Source organism: Pristis pectinata, chromosome 24 (assembly GCF_009764475.1).
Source record: "Pristis pectinata isolate sPriPec2 chromosome 24, sPriPec2.1.pri, whole genome shotgun sequence".
Lineage (NCBI taxonomy): Eukaryota > Metazoa > Chordata > Chondrichthyes > Rhinopristiformes > Pristidae > Pristis > Pristis pectinata.
In genome coordinates, this window is record NC_067428.1 from 16675213 (window position 1) to 16694191 (window position 18979).

The window sequence follows — 18979 nt, forward strand, 5'->3', positions numbered from 1 at the left end:
AATGTAAGTTCAATGAACAGCACCTCAGCTACTGTTTAAGCAAGTTGTAGCCCTTGGGACTATATTGAATTCAACTATTTCAGATAACTAGCCTTTCCTGTTTGTGTCAGAATTAGCCAGTTCCAATGTAAGGTCATCCACTTACAACATTAACTCAGTTATTCTCTGTCCATAGGTGCTGCCTGATTTACAGAGAATTTCCAACATTGATCTTTTATTTCACATTTTCAGCAAGTGCTGAGTTCTGGATCTCATTGTTCCAGCAAGTTCTTTTTGGTTTTTTTTCTTTCTCTCGAACTTCCCTCATTCATCTACAACTAGGCAGCTCCAAAGACATTGTGCCAACTTTGATCTCCTACCCATCACAGACAGTCACTTACTTCTCTCCACCCTCCCCCTCTTTGCAACATGAAACATTTGTGTTTCCTCGCTTTTCCAGTTCTGAAGAAGTTATCTGTCTGAAAGGTTAACTCTGCTTCTTTCCCCGCAGATATTGCCTGACCTGCTGAGTGTGCCCAGTATTTTCTGCTTTACTTAATGGAGTCTAGTGAGTTTGTAGACTGAGAGCAGGGTTAGAGGTCATCCTGTGTACACAGAGCTGCTAATAAAGCTTCACTAAAATCAGCTTACGCCAAGAAAGCAAGAGTAAGTTCTCTGCTAGTAGAGCAGTAGGACCATACGTGTCAGTGGTTCACGACAGCTCAGAATAAACAAGGATGTTGCCCATTGCTGTTCCCTTTCTCTCTCATCTGTTTATGCAGCTTCCTCTTAAGAGCAGCACCATCATTCCCGTCTCAACCATTCCCTGTCGGAGCCAGCTACACATTCCGGGGAAATAAGTTGCTCTTGAATTGCTGACAATCTTATATTTGCAATCAGCAGTTTTGGACTCATCACATGTGGAAGTAACCTCTCCACATGACCGCCACCACATCCTTTCACAGTATCAGGGCCTTGCTGTTGTAGTGAAGGGATCTTTCCTGATAGTTCCACCTCCAATATGCTTCTACTTTAAGTAAATTTAATAATCTGGGCACAAATTGGTGTAATCTTGTCCATGTGTTGTTGGGCAGTGTTGTGAACAACTAGCACAAGCATTTACAGAAATTTCATCTGCACCATACGTGACTCATCTTTGAGATTCCTCAGTCCTTTACACCAGTTTGCTCCAGTTCACCAAAGTCCTCCGAGAAAATCCAGCCCATAGTTTATCTTTCACTCCTGCCCACATCGTTTGTTAATTTAAACCCCAGGGTCAGCAGTGCCACATATCTCTCAAAGGCACTGACTCAAAGATAGAATACTTTTCCGCAGACGCAGCACAACCAGGCTCACCCGCACATGCAGACTTCCTCCAGCAGATGTCAGTAGACAGCAATTAATAACTATCAGCACTGGGGAATCCAGTCTGACACCTTAACTGCTTGCTTATCCCAGGTTTGTTTCTGAATTATGTTGAGATCGTCAGTCTGTAACAGTGGGATTTGAAAAAGAAACATACTTGTGATAATTAATTTAATAATAAAACCACTTTATGCCCAGCCTCTAAAGGGATAAGGTCCTCCAGTCCTTCTGAATGCCCCACCCCTCAGTAGCATTGTAGCTTATTCCCTACCTCGTCAATTTTACAACTCAATCCCCGTATCCCTTGATTCCATAATATCATTCCCAATTTTGAATGTACTCAACTGCACGGCCCTCTGTTGCAGAGAGTTCCAGGGGTTCTTATGCTAAATACCTTGAGTGTTCTCGCCTCAGGAGAGGAGATCCCAGTGCATCGTTACGTCTGTCACAGCTAAACTCAGACTATTCAAGATGGCCTGGAGTAATGCAGAGTCCAACTCAGGAGAATGCTATTAAGCCCATTCTGCCTCTTTGAAGGTACCCTCTGATTAGTCCCTCTCAGCTGTTCTTTGCCCTTAACCCTGACCATTGTAAGCTTCATGTGATGCTAACTGCTAGGGTCAGCTGACTGGTCAAGCTGGGTGCTTCCCTGGGCTGGGTACAGTGTCCAGGGGATAATGCAATTTAACCTGGGTCTGTCCCAGTTGTCACTGATTTCTTTTCAACTTTGTTCTGTTAAAGGGCCCCCCCGGATCACAACCAACACAACACAGTCAGGCACCTCGGCACAACCCTAACAATCCCATTATGGGACCCCACGGTCAGGTGAGTGCTGTCCAATGTCATGTGGAAGGGACAGTGAGGAGGGAGCTTTATTTTGTATTTAATCCATGATATTCCTGCCCTGAGAATGTTTGTTGGGATGATCTAGAGGGAACTTTACTCTGTATCTAATCCGTGCTGTTCCTGCCCTGGGAGTGTTTGATAGGACAGTGTGGAGGGAGCTTTCATCTGGATCTGACCTGTGGTATCCCTGAGCTGGGAATGTTTGATGGGACAGTGTGGAGGGAGCTTTCCTCTGGATCTGACCTGTGGTATCCCTGTGCTGGGAATGTTTGATGGGACAGTGTGAGGAAGCTTTCCTCTGGATCTGACTGGTTTTACCATCAGTGCAGAGAGACGTTGGTAGATGCTCAGGGAATGCACCAAGTTCTCTGTAGGTCCCTTCCACGTGGCTGTAGCTGGTGAATTCAAAAGCGCTGGGAATTTCTGGGATGTTTGGAGTAACCGGGAATCCTCCCTACAGCCCGTGACACGCTTGTGTTTCTCCCCCAACAGTCTTTCATGTCTCCTCGATACCCAGGTGGACCCCGGAGCTCCCTCCGGATATCAGCACAGGTGAGTCACCAGATTCACCCCTGACCTTTTGACGGGAAACAGACCTTAGACCCCTGACACAAGGAGATGCCGTCCAAGTAGCTGGCACATTGCCATGTTGATCCGCCCACGATGTGACTTCACACCCACCAATGTTTGTTGTTGATGGTATAACCTTTGGCAGCCAGACTGTCCTGGGGTTTGCGTTTGGATTTCTTGCCTTGCCCCAGAGTTTGGATTGAGGGGTTTCAGTTCCACAGGGGTTGAGAAGCCATTGAATTGTTATAAACCATGAGTCTCCTTGTCTGCTCTGCCCGTGTGTGTGATTCCCGACCTACACCCCCACTCTGAACTGCCTGCCCCTGAAACTCACTCAGATGCATCAAACATGAAGCTGCACATAAAAGTCCTGCTCCCTCTGAAAGAATGGTTTTGCTTCTGGGCTAGAATTCCAAGGAATAAGTTCAGTTCCCTGTTAAGATAGGTACATGGATAGGAAAGGTTTAGAGAGATATGGCCAGACACTGGCAAATGGGACTAACTTAGATAGGCACCTTGGTCGGCTTGGACCGATGGTCCTGTCTCCGTGCTTAATGACTCTGTGACTCTCCCCATTATTAAATGACAATGGGTTTCCTCTGCTGCCTGTCAGTCACCTCCCCCCCCCCCCCCCCCCCCCCCATTTTCATGGGTCAACACTAATTAAACATGTTTTTGGGAACCCATTGTCCTGGCCCCCCCCCCACAACAATTGAAAGCCCCCACTGCCAAGGAAGAAGGACGTCAGAGGGAGGGGATGGAGCTTCCCCACATTTGGGAATGTTTCTTAAATGAGAGTCCAGTGCCTCGTCCTCCCAGGCTGGGAATGTGGAAGGATTTGGTTCCCACCTTGCTGTGGAATTGAGATTTAATCTCTATCACCCAAAAATGCCTGACAATAATTGGCCAGATCCTGGCACCTTCCCATTCCAGCTAAACAAGTCCTGCGCCATAACAACCACCTCCTGTGGCCTCGAGAATTGGAGCTGTTATTGGAATCAATGAATCTCGTGGCAGAGAATGAGGCTGTTCAGTGCATCATAAACCTATATGTTTTAAGTTTATTAATCTATGAGAAGAATGCCAGGCAACCATGCCAAGCCAGCATTTATTGTCCATCCCTATTTGCCCCTGAAGCGAGGAGACAGATAAAAGGCAACTGCGTTGGTGGGTGTGGAGTCACGTATGTTCACACTAAATGAGGATGGCAGATCTTCTTCCCTGAAGAATGGGTTTTTACTCCCATCCAGTAATTTTGAGGTTGTCCATCAGGAATATTTGCATTTGGAATATTGTGAGCAATCTTGGGCGCTGTATCTAAGAAAAGATGTGTTGGCCCTGGAGAGGGTCCAGGGGAAGTTCACAAGAATGATCCCAGGAATGAAAAGCTTAACCTATGAAGAGCATTTGATGTCTCTAGGCCTGCACTCGATGGAGTTCAGAAGGATGGGGGAGGATCTCACTGAATCCTACCGGATACTGAAAGGCCTGGATAGAGTGGACGAGGAGAGGATGTTTCCATCAGTAGGAGAGTCTAGGATCCGAGGGCACAGCCTCAGAATAAAGGGACGTCCCTTTAAAACTGAGATGAGGAGGAATTTCTTCAGCCAGAGGGTGGTGAATCTGTGGAATTCATTGCCACAGAGGGCTGTGGTGGCCAAGTCATTGGGTGTATTTGAGGCAGAGATTGATAGGCTCTTGATTGGTAGAGGGGCTAAAGGTTATGGGGAGAAGGCAGAAGAATGAGGTGGAAGCAAAAAAAAATCAGCCATGATTGAATGGCGGAGCAGACTCAATGGGCCGAATGGCCTGATTATGCTCCTATATCTTGTGGTCTTATGGAGTCTCCAGCGTCTCCCTAGTAACTAGTAAATATCTGCTGATAAGTTCGACCTAACATTTGATCTATGGTAGCATGTGGTGGCTTTGTTTCTGGACTAGAATTCCAAGGAATGTGTTCACCTCCCAGAAAGGCAGTTTTGGGAATTTTGAATTAAGTTCTAAAAATGTGGAAAATCAGGAACCCATCTCAGTGAAAGGGGCTGAGAACCTGCCGGATTCTTGCCAACCTGCCATCCCCGTACCTGGGTCTGGGCCTATATGTGACTCCAGGCTCTCACCCCCCACTCCTAACTGCCCTCCAGAGCAAGTCATTCAGGGTATCAAAAATAAGAGCCAGCCTGTCAGGGGAACAGGGATGGGCAATAGATGTGGGGTCCACGTCTAGGAATTAGTGTCTCTTTGATATGATGTTGAGGATGAGTAATGAGGAGAGGTGGGAGCTGAGAGACAGTCCTACACACCTGGGGAGCCACTTGTCCTGAGCTCAGTAACGGAAGCTGTGCCAGGGATCATTGAAAACATCACAACCGTTGACGCCATTGGGCTGGCCCCTCCTGCAAGAGGTAGGAATAGTGTTGGGACTTGGGGAGTCTGGGTGGGTGAGTCTGGGTTGTCACTGAGAGCCCAGGAGGTAGGGGCAGAGCCTAAGACTGTCTCAGTGGGCATGCAGAGGGTAGGGGTAGGTGGAGGGGAGGGGATGTGGGAATCCTGCTCTGTGTTAACCCTTCCTTCCTTTCTGCTGCATTCCTGTAGCCTCCTATTGGAGTCCCGGGATCTCAGCCACTGTTACCAAATGCCATGGACCCCACGAGGCAGCAAGGTGGGTATAGGGTCATGGATGTTGTGCATTAAGCCCAAGGGCTGGACCAAGGTTGTCCCACAGACTTTTCCCCTGCTGATGTTGGAGGTACTGACAGAGACCTGTGTCAAGTCCTTCCCCCGTTCCCTCATCCCACTGCCACCTCCACCAAACTGTTCACCCTCCCTTCTACACTCTTGCTGAACTGTTTCCTCCTACCCCCACCAATCCCCATGAGCTGTGTGAACCATCCCTTGACCTGTGCCCTCTGCATCCCGCTCTCACCAAAGGCATTCCCTTCTCCAGCACCAGAAATAGCAGAAAGATTTTAGCAGGCTGTGTAAACTGTGGATTTCAGTATCAGCAAGGGTGAGATTGTCCACCTTGGACATAAACAGGATAGAATGGAGTCCTTTCAAAGCACCATTTGACTCCTCATACCATTCAATAAGATCTTGTCTGATATTTTACCTCAGTGCCTCTTTCCTATAATAACCCTATATCTTGTTTAACATCCAAAAATCTTTTGATCTCTGTCTTGAACTCATCGACTGAGCCTTTACAGCCCTGTTCAGTAAATACGGATCCTCCCCAGCTTACAGACACCCGAATTATGTGCAACCCATATATATGAACAGGCATTTGGGAGCCCAGTGGGATGGATTTATCAGCTGCTGCAGGGCCGCAGGCATTTCTCTATGTGGGAACTCAATTCGCAACAGCATTTCCGACTTGTGAACTGCCTGGGTTATGAGCAGTTCACAGGAACAGAACCCAGCCATAACCTGGGGAGGATCTGTAATTCCGAAGATCCACGACCCTGTGGGTGATGAAATTCTTTCACATCTCTGTTCTGAATGGCTGACCCTCCATGCTGAGATTGTAATCCCTGGTTCTAGTTACCCTAGTTTGAGGAAACATCATCACTCCAAATATCCCATCGACCTGAGAGAATTTTGTGTGTTTCAATGAGATCAGCTTTCATTCTTCTGTAAAACCCACTTGAAGGAACCACATGAATGGTAATGGTGACTTGTACATAGAATGTGCTTACATCGCAAATGTAGAGAGCCCAATGACACTATAAATGTAAAGAAAGCCATGCACTGTTTTTTTGCATTTCTTGTATATATGTATGTTTAATGAATAAAGTTTAGTTTTGAAATAAAAATAAACAGTTCACCTCCATCTACCCATTCTGAAAACTTAAATCAGTTCACCACTAAACCTTCCTATTTTTCACATCCTTCTTAAAATGAGGCCCAAGTGGGATTTTGTAAAACCCATTTACCAAATGCACAGATTCTGGTTCCTGACGTCCCGGAGACTGTCAGTTTTTACACGGAGGTCTTTGCGAGTACCTGAGTGTTTACATGGCATACAATGAAAATAATTCCGTGAGAAACCTGGAGCGTGTTACTACTTATGGGGGGTTTCTAGCAGTGTGTCATCATTTACTGGAGGTTCCTGGGAGACTGTGGATATTCATCAGTAGACCAAAACTGGCTTCCCATAAGTGCATCACTTTCACAGAAAATTCCTAGGAGTGTGTCAGGGGGTCCTGGGAGTGTGTTGGCACTTGCATGAGATCCCTGGAAGGGCATCAGTATTTATAAGAGATATCAGTTTTTTAAGATAAGATTTCTTTATTAGTCATATTTATATCAAAACACACAATGAAATGCACCTTTTGCATAGAGTGTTCTGGGGTCAGCCCGCAAGTGTCGCCACACTTCCGGTGCCAACAAAGCATGTCCACAACTTCCTAACCCGTATGTCTTTGGAATGTGGGAGGAAATCCACGCAGACACGGGGAGAACATACGCACTCCTTACAGGCAGCGGATGGAATTGAACCTGGGTTGCTGGCGCTGTAATAGCGTTACGCTAACCGTTACACTACACTACACTACACTGACTGTGTCTCAGTATTTACAGGGGACTATGGGAGAGTGTCAATATTACAGGATGTTCCCAGGAATGGGTCAGTATTTATGAATGTTGCTGGAAATGGGTCAGTATTTACAGAGGGCCCTGAGGAGTGTGTTAGTATTTACAACGGGTCCCTGGGGATGGGTCAGTATTTATGCAGGGATCTTAGGGAATGTGAGGGTATTTTTGACGAAGAATTGCTTTTGTGTTTGTTTCAGGGCACCCAGGAATGGCTGGTCCAATGCAGCGAATGACTGCTCCTCGAGGACTAGCTGGGATGGGCCCCCAGGTACTGGACTAATCACTCCCCCACGTACAATTCTGCCCTCGAGGGGCATGCTGCTCCTTCTGCCATCGGTCATCTGACTTTCCCATCCTCATTAGATGATCGCCCAACTGACGGATTAACTCACACTGTGCCAGGATTACTTCTCACTCACCCCTCCAGCTCTGTCTTAGGTTCACAAAGGGAGAAAAGCAAAATCCTGCAAATGCTAGAAATCTGAAATAAAAATGGAGAATGCCGAAAGTTGCTCAGCAGGTCCAACTGTGTCTCTGAGGGAGAAACAAGTTAATGTGTCAGGTCCTCAACCTTCTAAAGATCAGGGAAAAGTTAGAGACAAACAGGTTTTAAGATGCAGAGAAAGTGGAGAGGGAGGGGAGGAGTGAATGAAGGGGGAAGGTGTGAGAGGATAGAAGTCTCCAATGACTGTGATTTCACATTCTCACAACTTTCACATTCAAGAACTTTCACAGCTGGAATGAATATGAAAGCCATCCCTCCATAGATGCTGCCTGACCTGCTGAGTTCCTCCAGCACTTTTTGTGTATTACTCCAGATTCCAGCGTCTGCAGAATTTCTTGTGTCTCCGAAAGCCTGAATCTACCGGGCAATGACTGCAGCCATCACCAGGGGCTGTTTTCCAATGACTACTGATATTTTACAGTCAATCTGTGGTTCAAAGAGTTCCAGCAGAGGTCCCAGCTGTGCTGTGTTGAACCACCTGATCCCATCTTGTCATAGAGTCATACGACACAGGAGGAGTCCCTTTGGCCCACCAAGCCCATGCTGACCATCGAGCACCCATCTACACCCATCCTACACTAATCCCATTTTATTCACCCCACATTCCCGTCAACCACCCCCCCCCCCCCACCCCCGAGTCTACCACTCATCTACATACTAGGGCCAATTTACACTGGCCAACTAACCCACCAACCTGCATGTTTTTAAGATGTGAAAGGAACCAGAATATCCAGGGGAAAACCCACGCAGTCAGAGGAAGAACGTGCAAACTCCACACAGACAGCGCCTGGGGTCAGCATTGAACCCGGGTTGGTCGAGCTGTGAGGCAGTGGCTCTACCAGCTGTGGCACTGTGCCGCTCATCTACTCATGACTTTGCTCTCTCACTCCTGTCTCTTTTATCTTTTTCTCTTCCAGAATTACGGAGGTGCAATGCGGCCCCCACCTAACTCCTTAGGAGGCCCTGGAATGCCGGGAATGAATCTGTAAGACTTCCTAATGGATTGCAATTGCTGGATTGTGTGATCAATTGGTCCCAGTCATTGGAGACAGAGCCAGCATTTGACCTGCATTGTCTTGCTTCCCTGCACTCTTCCCATTGCCCTGTAAATGTTCCCCTTCGGAAAGTTCTTGTTGGATCTGTTTCCACCCCTCTTTCCAACTCACTGCATAAAAATTTTCTCCCCTTTGCCCTTCTGGATCTTATGCCGATACCAGGTTTGTCTTATCAGCTCTTCTGTGAATGGGAACAGTTTCTTCAAATTTAATCTTTCAAAACCATCCCAAATTCTGATCTACTCTGAACCTCTTCTGCTCTATGCCGAACAGCATCAGTCTTAGAGAACAATGGAGCTTAGATTTTGGATTGGATGGTAGACAGAAATGAGCCAGATGGCCTTCTGCAGCCTCAGTGATTACCATGTGAGACCCATCGGCACGGACACCAGCATCTCAGACCACCTCAGGACATCCCAAAGCACCTTACAGCCAGTGGAGTACAGTTGAAGTGCATTCACTGTTGTAATGTAGGAAATGCAAAAGCCCACTTACACGCAGCAAGCTCCCGCGAACAGCAATGACCAGAGAGGTGGTTTTAGTTTTACGAAAAGTTTAGAAATTGTGTATTTGGTGCTAAGGAAAAATCAAGAGAGGTCACAGGCACAATGACAACATTTGGGTCAGAAAAGGTTGTGATGTAGATGCCAGTGGTGAACAAACTTTTGTTGTGGGTTTCCCAGTGAGGGTCTCCAATTAAGGGTCTCTCCCAGTCACAGCCTTCCTATTGGAGAGTCCTGTCAGTTATCAGGAGTGTTTACTTGTCTGAATGATTGACAGGTGTAGTCCTGCTGTATGCTATCTGTAACTCAGGGATGTGTTTTGGTTACAGGGGTCCAGGTGGTGGGAGATCATGGCCAAACCCTCCCAATGCTAATTCGGTAAGTAACCAATGATCAGGGTGTCAGAAGGAAGTAGAGAAACCAAATAATCCTCAATCAATGCAGTGATTAGTTCATCTGTTGCCAACCTCATCACAGTCCACCTCTTCCTTTGTTTCAATATTCCAAGCCCAGTTCTTCCCAGTTATCCAACCACATCACTGAGTTCTCTTTTGATTGGTTAATGATTTTATGATAGGGCAAGACTTCATTCTGAAAACAATAATTAATGAATTGGCAGTGACCATTGTGTCCATACCTGTGAAATAGCTCAGAGATCGAGATAAGTAACATCGTACACTCACAGCCACTGCAAAATGAACATTTCGTATTTGGAGCTGACGTCAGGATGAGATTAGCCATGATCTTATTGAAGGTGGAGGAAGTTTAAGGGGGGACATGATCTACTCCTATGTTCTTATGGATTGTATCTTCAATTAAGCGGGGCTAACAGTGGCTGTAATGCAGAGTGTTCCTAAGCCTGAAGACTCCAGTAATGGAGGTTTATCACTAATGGTTTGCCTCTTTCTTTGTCCTAGATACCATATTCCTCATCGTCACCAGGCAGCTATGTGGTGAGTTTATTGTCCTCAGCGAAACAATGATGGATGCACATCCTGCTAAAGGTCCACCCCACACCATCCCTGCCCCACAGTCCACACCCTCCACCCCGTTCCATCCATCCTTCTCTGCAACTCCCCTCCCTGCACACCCCACACCTGCACCTCTCCTCTCCCTGAACTCTCCTCATCTGCACCTCTCCCCCACCAGCAGCCCCCTCTCCTCTGCACCCCTCCCCTAGCCCACCTTCCCAGCCCCGCAATCCACCCCTCCTTGCGTATGCTGCACCCTCCCTGCAATCCACCCCTCCCTGCGTATGCTGCACCCTGTATCCAGACCCTCCCTATATCCATACCCTTCCTGCACCCCTCCGCTAGCCTGCACCCCTCCCCTCCCTGCATGCCTCCTCTTCATACGCCCTCCTGTCCCTGGTCACACCCCTCCCCTCACTGTACAAGCCCATTTCCACCCCCCTCCCATCCCTAGTCACACCCACCCCCTCGCTCGCGCCCATCCCCTCTCCTGCACATTCCTGTGCACCCATCCCCTGCAACCTTCCCCAACCCTGAACCCTGCCCCCTCGCACCCTCCACAACACCGCTAGCCTCGCTGAACCCCTCCCCAAGCCACATCCGCCCTTTCCTGACCCATTTTGTTCCACCCCACCATTGATTGGCATACAGTTCTCCTGATTCTCCTCCCCAGTCCTCCTCCGTCACTCTACACTCCCCTCTCTGCTCACCTACTCCATTTCTCTCCCTCCTCCTCCCCTCCCCTCCCCTCACCCTCCCCTCATCCTCCCCTCATCCCCAGAGTGGGATCCCCCCATCCCCACCCCTCCCATACTTCCCTGTGTTGATCTGTCTTTTCCCATGTGATCTCTCTCAGGGTCCACCGGGCAGTGGCCCCCCAGGAACGCCAATCATTCCCAGCCCCGGAGGTAATGAGTCTCTTCCCTCTGTTAGTTCTCAGGAAACAATGGGAATGGGGAATGATGAAGTTGTGACCTGTGGTGTTGGAGGGGCATTGGGTGGTGAATCACAACAACACAGGCAGGTCATTCGGCCCTTCCAGTCTGCTGGTGTGCATTCATACCCAGGTCGTAGCTCTCCAACTTTGAACCCTGTGCATGGAGCATCCTCCCAGATGGTGCGCGCTGGTGATTTATACTTTCTGCTGGGGCGATGCCTTAAGATCTGTTCAGAGACTGGGACATGGTTGCCTCCTGTCAGCGTGCCTACTGCTGTTGGGATGGCCAGACATGGGAACAAACCGAACTATGTGGCCAAGTCTCTGGCACTTGTACCACAGTGAGTGTTCAGGGCCCAAGAGTATGGGACAATTCCAACAAGTTGAACCCCTGGCTGGAATTGTTCATGGGACCCATGGCCTGAATCCTCTTTGGGGCTCACTCCTGTCTAATTTGAGCCATCCTTTGGAAATATCCTCCATTCATTCCACACCACATGTAGGGGTTTCCTGTACAGGCTGCTCCAGTATTCTCCATCTCCTTGCACACGCAGTGTTGGTTCATTCTGCCATGTGGTGGTGAAGGAGAATCTCAGGAACAATTTCTCTGTGTTGGAGTCTCCCCCTTTACTTGAGGACCTAGGGTGGAGAGCATTGCACAGAGTGATCTCACGGGACGGATTTGGAAGCTGGTTCCTGAATTCTCATGCTGCCTGCCAGTTGGGGGACCTCATTGGGTCCTGGGCCTGGCCAAGGTGGATCCAGGCAGTGGACCATCAAAGGTTCATCCAAGCCAACAGCCTGCTCCAGTTCTAATGATATGTCCATATCTGGGTGTCCCTGCAGAGGGACCATACAGTGTCTACAAGATTTCTGGTGCCCTTCCAGGATGGGTGGCTACCACAGGGACTGGAATACATCTTGGACAGTGAGGAGGACATTTTAATGTCAGTTGCAACACACAAAATGCTGGAGAAACTCAGCAGGTCAGGCAGCATCTATGGAGGGAAATGGACAGTCGCTGTTTTGGGTTGAGACCCTTCATCAGGACTGGAAAGAAAGAGCTGGGATGGCCAGTATAAAGCGGTGGGGGGAAGGGGTGGAGCAAGAACTGGTGGGTGATAGGTGGATCCAGGCGAGAGAGGGTTGATGGGCAGGTGAGGGAGGGGGAGAGTGGGAATAGTATAAGAAGCTGGGAGGTGATAGGTGGAAGTGACAAAGAGCTGGAGAAGATGGAATCTGACAGGAGAGGACAGTAGACCATGGAATAAAAGGGAAGAAGGTCGGGAGGGGACCGGAGAGAGGAATGTGTGGGTGATGGGCAGATCTTAGAGGACAGCAAAGGGGAAACAGATGGGGTGATGGGGCAGGTGGGATAAGGGGAAAAAGGGGATAAGGGGAGAGGTTACCAAAAGTTAAAGAAATCGATGTCCACGTTGTCAGGTTGGAGACTACCAAGGCGGAATATGAAATGCTGTTCCTCTAATCTGCACCTAGCCTCCACTTGGTAGTAGAGGAAGCCATGGACAGACATGTCGGTGTTAAGGCCAGTTGTGTTGTTGGTTTTTTTCAATTATTTTAATATGAAAAAATAGCTTATGTACAGAGTAAACTTCCCTCTGCACTGGCTCCTCACTCTGTACTCCACTGCTGTGATATTTCCTCACACATTCTATGGGTGGTATTCTTTCTGGTTCTTATTGTGTTTGAATGTGCTTTGATTCCTGGTAGATGCAGCAATGAAACTGTTCAAAGTCCCAACACACAAATCAGAGAGGAGCACCAGAGACCTTTTCTCGGTTGTTCTGAGCTGTGCTGAGACCAAGAGTGGGAAAGAGAGCGTCTCTGCTCACTGCTTCTCCCAGTCTGGAGCTCAGCTCAGGCTCAGTAATGTGGATCATCCCAATAGGGGTCCTGCTGGCTTGTGGTTTGAAACTCCAACGACCTCCAAGGCTTGCCTTTAACCTTTGTCCTTTGCTGTTTTTTTATTAGATTCTACCAACTCCAGTGAGAACATGTACACGATGATGAATCCCATTGGACCTGGAGGGAATCGACCCGGTGTAAGTCTGAGGGAGATGGGTCTGTGGGGCAATTTAGCTGTGACTCTGTTGGCTCTGGATCCCTGGTCTGTGCTGATACTGGCCTCAGTACGTCAGGATCGGGTTTGTCAGGAGGATTGCGACAGGGTTGTGCTTTCTGCATTCTACAGTCAAATAGCTGACTGACACAGACTGTCTGGATTCATGTAAAAGTTCTGAGTGAAGCAACCAAAGGGGTGTCTTCACTCAATGTAAGTCAGCAGCTTCAGGAGGGATGGAAAGATAGTTCCAACCCTTTAATATTACCTCTGCTCACCTCAGCCCATCAGCTGCTGAAACCCTGGTCCACGCTGTCGTTATCCTTGCATTTGTAGGTTCCAACATGCTGTGAACCAGCTACCCATCTCCCACACTGAATAAAAACTGATCCAAAACTCTGCTGCTCAGGTCCTAAGTCCTATGGTCTGTCCATGTATCACCCTGTGCTTACTGACCAACAGTTCTGGCCCCTCAAAAATCTCCCAGATTTAACCATTGGTGCCTCTGCCTTCAGCTGCCTGCAGCCCAAGTTCCATAATTCCTGCCCTAAAATGCTCCACCTCTTTCTTCTGTAAGATGCTCCTTAAATCCTACATCCTTGACTGAGGTTTTGGTCACTGTCCTAATACCTAGTTTTGTTTGATTTGAAGCGTCTTGTAATGTTTTACTAAAAGTGCTGCAGAAATACGATGCCTGGGAAAGCAGGCTAGAATCTTAGAATTGTTCCAGCATAGAAAGAGGCTGTCTGGCCCATTGTTCCTACTGCAGCAATCCCATCCATCTCAATCCCTCAATCTGCAAATTATCCTTTTTCAATTGCCTATCCAAATCCCTTTAGAAAGCACCAATTGTATCCTTCCACCATCCCCACAAAATGAGCTCCAAATCACCGCTCGTCCTTCTGTAATCTTTTGCGAAAAATTTTAAGTGGGTGCCCCAGATCCTTGGACTATCCTCTAAAGGGAACAGCTTCCTCCTATTTACAACCAAGCATAAGCTGCTCGCATCCTCAAACATGATCAGGAAGCTCGTTTCCAAAAGCACGATACTGCAGATGCTGGAAATCCGAAATTAAAACAGAGAACGCTGGAAATAGTCAGCAGGTCAGGCAGTACCTGTGGAGAGAGAAACAGAGTTGACATTTCTGGTTGATGTTCTTTCATCAGAACTGATATTATTCTGATTATATGTTGTAGTATTAATGATATTGGTTGAGGGTAAGATCAGAGCTCACTGCCCTTCTTTGAAATCTGAGAGCAGGCTGGGTGTTGCTTGAACATCCGAGGTCCATCCAACAATGAAGCGCTCCTTCAGTATTATACTGGTGTGAGCTTGAGTCTCTGGATTGGGCTCACACCTTTGACCTAGGGAGATGAATGTTTCCCACTGAACCAAAAACTAACCTGGTTTGTGGTCCCTGTGTGTGTACCCCTGCAGTGAGTGGGACTGAACAGCAAGTAAACTGTCTCTTCCTTATCTCTCTTTCAGTTCCCAATGGGTCCTGGAGCTGAGGGTCCGCTTGGTGGAATGGCAGGCATGGAGCCTCATCACATGAATGGAACGCTAGGTAACGGATTGGGGGAGTAACTCAGTAATGTCAATGTGAGCCTGCAGTAATACAGAGTAATGGGCCTAGAGTAAAAGTAATCTAGATCCAGGCTGGGAACACATAATTGAAGGCCTGGAGTAACAAAGTAACTTGAGCCTGGATTAAAAGTAATCTAGTCATGGCCCTAGGGTAAAACAGACTAACATAAACTTGGACCCGAAGTAGCAGAGTAATACAGATGTGAGCCTGGAGTTATACAGGACAACATAGACAAAGGCCTCAGTAACATTCAGTAACTATAGATTATGGAATTAGATAATATGCAGTAGTATCAACGTGGGCTTGGAGCAGCACGCAGTAACATGGGGTTACAACAAAGTAATACAGCCCAGAACTGCCTTGTGTAATTCAGCAGTGGTTTCTGGGATTACACAGAGTAACACCATCCTGGACGTACGTAAATGCAGAGCGTTGCACTCATGAGCAGCGGAGAGCAGAGGGAGTGAAGGTCAGATGGTGGGTTTGGAGTTGAGGAGCATTGGAGCCTTTCTCCCCTCCTTTGGTGTCCTGCCACCTCCTTTTTGGGAACTGGATGATCATCACACCCTGGGGATGCACCTCACTCACCCTTTCCTGTTCACCCCTGGTGTTGTTTGGAGGCCATATCTGAGCTTTAGAAATGAACCAAGGTGAGAGGGGGCAACTAACAGTCTTTCTCTGTCTTTCAGGTTCTGGTGATATTGATGGATTGTCAAAGGTATGTTGGTGCTTGAAGGTTATAGGTCACACGTTGCAGATCACACAGATCTTATTAGTCTTCTTGATATATAAGCTCTAAGGTCAGAAACGGGTCTTTCTGCTCTGTGCCATTGTTTCTGCCCCACACCAGTCTTCTCCCATCCATTTCCATTTCACCCCACCACATCTCCTCTCACCCAGCTTCCCCTTAAACCCATCTCTGCTGTTCACCTCATTCCCTCCCAGTGGAAGCGACGTCCACATTCTCCCCTCTCTCCAGGCGATGGAGGTTTCTCCTGAGTCCTAGACTAGATTGATTAATGACCATCTTATTGCTGTTGCTGGGTACATAAGTGGAAACATCTCCTTGTTTACTCTATTGAACCCTGTTATTATTTTAAGTCCTCTAGCTGTCCCCCCTCCACCTCCTCACTTGACCAATTAAAGAGAAGAACCCCACCCAGTCATTCCTGATAGTTGCAGCTCAGATCTTCTGAATAAATACAACATGGCTCTTTCTCCAGTGCTGGAGAATTGTACTCTCATTGCTCTACAGTGCAACATTTCTGAATGTGTGGGCCCCACTGGGGGCCAATCAACTGTAAGAGTTATCACTCACCACTGATCCAGAATAATGCACCAGCTGCCAAATTTTCCTTCATGATCTCCCACCTGGTAGTGGGTTATGTGATCAGAAACATCTTACAAGTCCATGGTGCTTTTTACAGCTTCAGGACACCTCAAAGTGTCTTGCAGCCATTGAAGTCTGTTTTGAAATTTAGTCACTGCTTTAATTTATTTAGAAAATGCAACAAAAAAAGACTATATATGGCAAGCTTCCATACAGCAACAATAATGACCAGATAAACTGCTTCAGCTGTTGGTTAAGAAGTGAATAATATGCAGGAAACTGAGAACTCCTCTGTTCTACTTGAAATAGCAAATGTGGGACCTTGGAGTCTAATGATCTGAATAGCACTGGCTGTCCAAGTACAGTCTGTCAGTGTCCTCTGGGCCAATCAGAAAAGCAGGTCAACAGCGTTACAGCTCTGACACTAATACACATACAGGTCGACCCCAGGTAATGAATGGGTTCTGTTTTTACAGACATGCTTAAGTCGATTTTTGTCCCTAAGTCGGAAAATACACAAAAATCACTCGATGTGGTAACCACACTTCCACAGTATTGTAATGAATGACATCAAAAGCAAGTAAGACTGATAAGAAAGAATAATTACTAAAAATGGAGAGAGACAGGAAACTCTGCTGTTCGTAGGAATACATCGGACTTTGAATTTAATAATATTACGGGAGTTCATTTGTATGCAGGTGTGTCCGTAAGTCAGGCGTTCTTAACCCAAGAACGGCCTGTATGCATTGAAGCAGCCTTCCTGTAAGAGGTCCAGGAATGCGTGAATCTCTCTGTTTAAACACAATATCCAGGGACATATTTAAGTCAATTTAAAACTGTGTTCGGTTAGTGACTGTTTGCTGCAATTACTTTCACAACCCCCTTGCATATATAAAAAAATTTGATTCTCCATAGATGAATTGTTCCTTATTTCTGTAATTCTTAATAGTTTACTGTGAATGAGGTTCAGGCTTTGCTGTAGGAGAACAGAATTAAGCTTGAAATTGCTTTATAATCAACGTGCCTCTCGTCCCTTTCCATGTAGAATTCCCCAAACAATATGACAGGGATCAGCAATCCTCCCGGAACTCCACGTGATGACGGCGAGATGGCGGGAAACTTTTTAAACCCTTTCCAAAATGAAAGTGTAAGTTAAACTACAGATTGCCCGTCTAGCTACTCTTTCCCTTTCTCTCTCTCGCTCTCTACCACTTCACTCAGCTAATTCTTTCTCCCTCTCCAGCCTCAGTGGAATTTCCAAAATGACTTCATCAATGTTTGAAAGCTATTTTTATCTTCTCCACTGGGCATATCTTCCTGCTCTGCATTTCGCAACTCCTACATTTTGTTGTTTATGTTTTCACTCTCTAACTCATTGACCAGGTAACCTTGTTTACAGCTTATTCCCATGCTCACCCCAGTTTTACTCTGAGCCACCCTCCCTTCCCCACACTCCCTAAAGTTTAGCAAGCTTCTTTTGTCTCCTTCCCGGTTCTGACTAAGGATCTTTGACCTGAAAGTTTGACTCTGTTTCTTTTCCCACAGATGCACCTTACCTGCTGAATATTTCCAGCATTTTCTGTTTTTGTTTTAGATTTCCACCATGTGCAGGTTTTGTTTTTGATTTTCATTTGTCTTTTCTATGTGTCCAACAGTAGGATATCTTCTCCTTCTAACCCAGAAGTTATTGGGTGGTGATCAGGAGCAGGAACAGTGATATCTCTTTCTAGCTCTGGGTTTTCTTCCCAAAAGGACATTAATGAACCTGACAGGTTTTATAACAATCCATCAGCTTCATAGTTATACATACTGCCAGATATTTAACAATTAAATGTCCTGGAAAGCCACAGTATGAACATCTTTGTGCTCGTATGTGTTTATTTCCATGTTGTGTTAAAAAACTTTGCATGCTAATTTTCTATAACATTGGTTGTTCCCAGTTCTGGGGCTAGACTACAGGATGGTGTCAATGTTTTGGGAAGGGTGTGGAGGAGATTTACAGGAATAATTCCAGGATAAAGGTCTCAGAGATGTGGAGAAACTGGGGCTTGTTCTCCTTGAAGCAGAGAAGATTAAGGGAAGATCTGATCAATTTTAAAATCATGACTTGATTTGATAAATAAGGAGAAATTGTTTCCAATGGCTGTGTTTTCTTTCCCCAGTACTCCCCAAGTATGACAATGAGTGTGTGAGCAAACCCTACAAACTCTCTCTTCTGATCCTCGTGCAACCCCACTGGAAATGAGAAGAAAGCGTGGATGGCCAATTGCTATTGAAACTAAACAATATTTAATGGACAATTACCTGCGCAGTTGTGTCTGCTGTGCTGCGCTGTAGTTAAGTTGGATGAAAGCCTGAGGCCTACTGGAGGAATGGAAGCTGTTACATTTAAGCATGGGCTGAGGGGGGAGGGGAGGGGATGGGATGGGGAGGGCGATCAAAGACGTTTTGCTGTTTTAATACTTTCTTTTGTATAAAAACTGTTGTCCATTCAGATGACAAAGATACGTAAAGGCCTTGGTCCTGGAGCAGGCCCAAGCCAGCACTGTATGTGGGTATTTCAGTTACATGGTGCTGTGTTAACCAAACAACACTATTCTATCATTATCTTGACATGGGGAAGGGCAGTGGAGGGGCGGTAGGCATTTCATGTTTC

At 46.9% G+C, this 18979-nt stretch overlaps 1 protein-coding gene across 5 annotated transcripts in view; it reads left to right on the forward strand.

The window, feature by feature from the left end:
* Nucleotides 1–18710, forward strand: part of ssbp4 (single stranded DNA binding protein 4) — a 108622-nt gene extending 89912 nt beyond the window's left edge. For all 5 annotated transcript variants that reach the window (XM_052037575.1, XM_052037574.1, XM_052037576.1 and 2 more), the window contains 13 exons: nucleotides 2086–2169; nucleotides 2683–2742; nucleotides 5356–5422; nucleotides 7551–7621; nucleotides 8776–8843; nucleotides 9746–9794; nucleotides 10334–10369; nucleotides 11244–11295; nucleotides 13317–13387; nucleotides 14894–14972; nucleotides 15683–15711; nucleotides 17369–17470; nucleotides 18486–18710. In XM_052037575.1, the coding sequence (XP_051893535.1) occupies nucleotides 2086–2169; nucleotides 2683–2742; nucleotides 5356–5422; nucleotides 7551–7621; nucleotides 8776–8843; nucleotides 9746–9794; nucleotides 10334–10369; nucleotides 11244–11295; nucleotides 13317–13387; nucleotides 14894–14972; nucleotides 15683–15711; nucleotides 17369–17470; nucleotides 18486–18515 (798 nt within the window). In that variant the 3' untranslated portion in view covers nucleotides 18516–18710. The remainder of the gene's footprint in view (nucleotides 1–2085; nucleotides 2170–2682; nucleotides 2743–5355; nucleotides 5423–7550; nucleotides 7622–8775; nucleotides 8844–9745; nucleotides 9795–10333; nucleotides 10370–11243; nucleotides 11296–13316; nucleotides 13388–14893; nucleotides 14973–15682; nucleotides 15712–17368; nucleotides 17471–18485) is intronic.
* The last annotated feature ends 269 nt before the right edge of the window (nucleotides 18711–18979 follow it).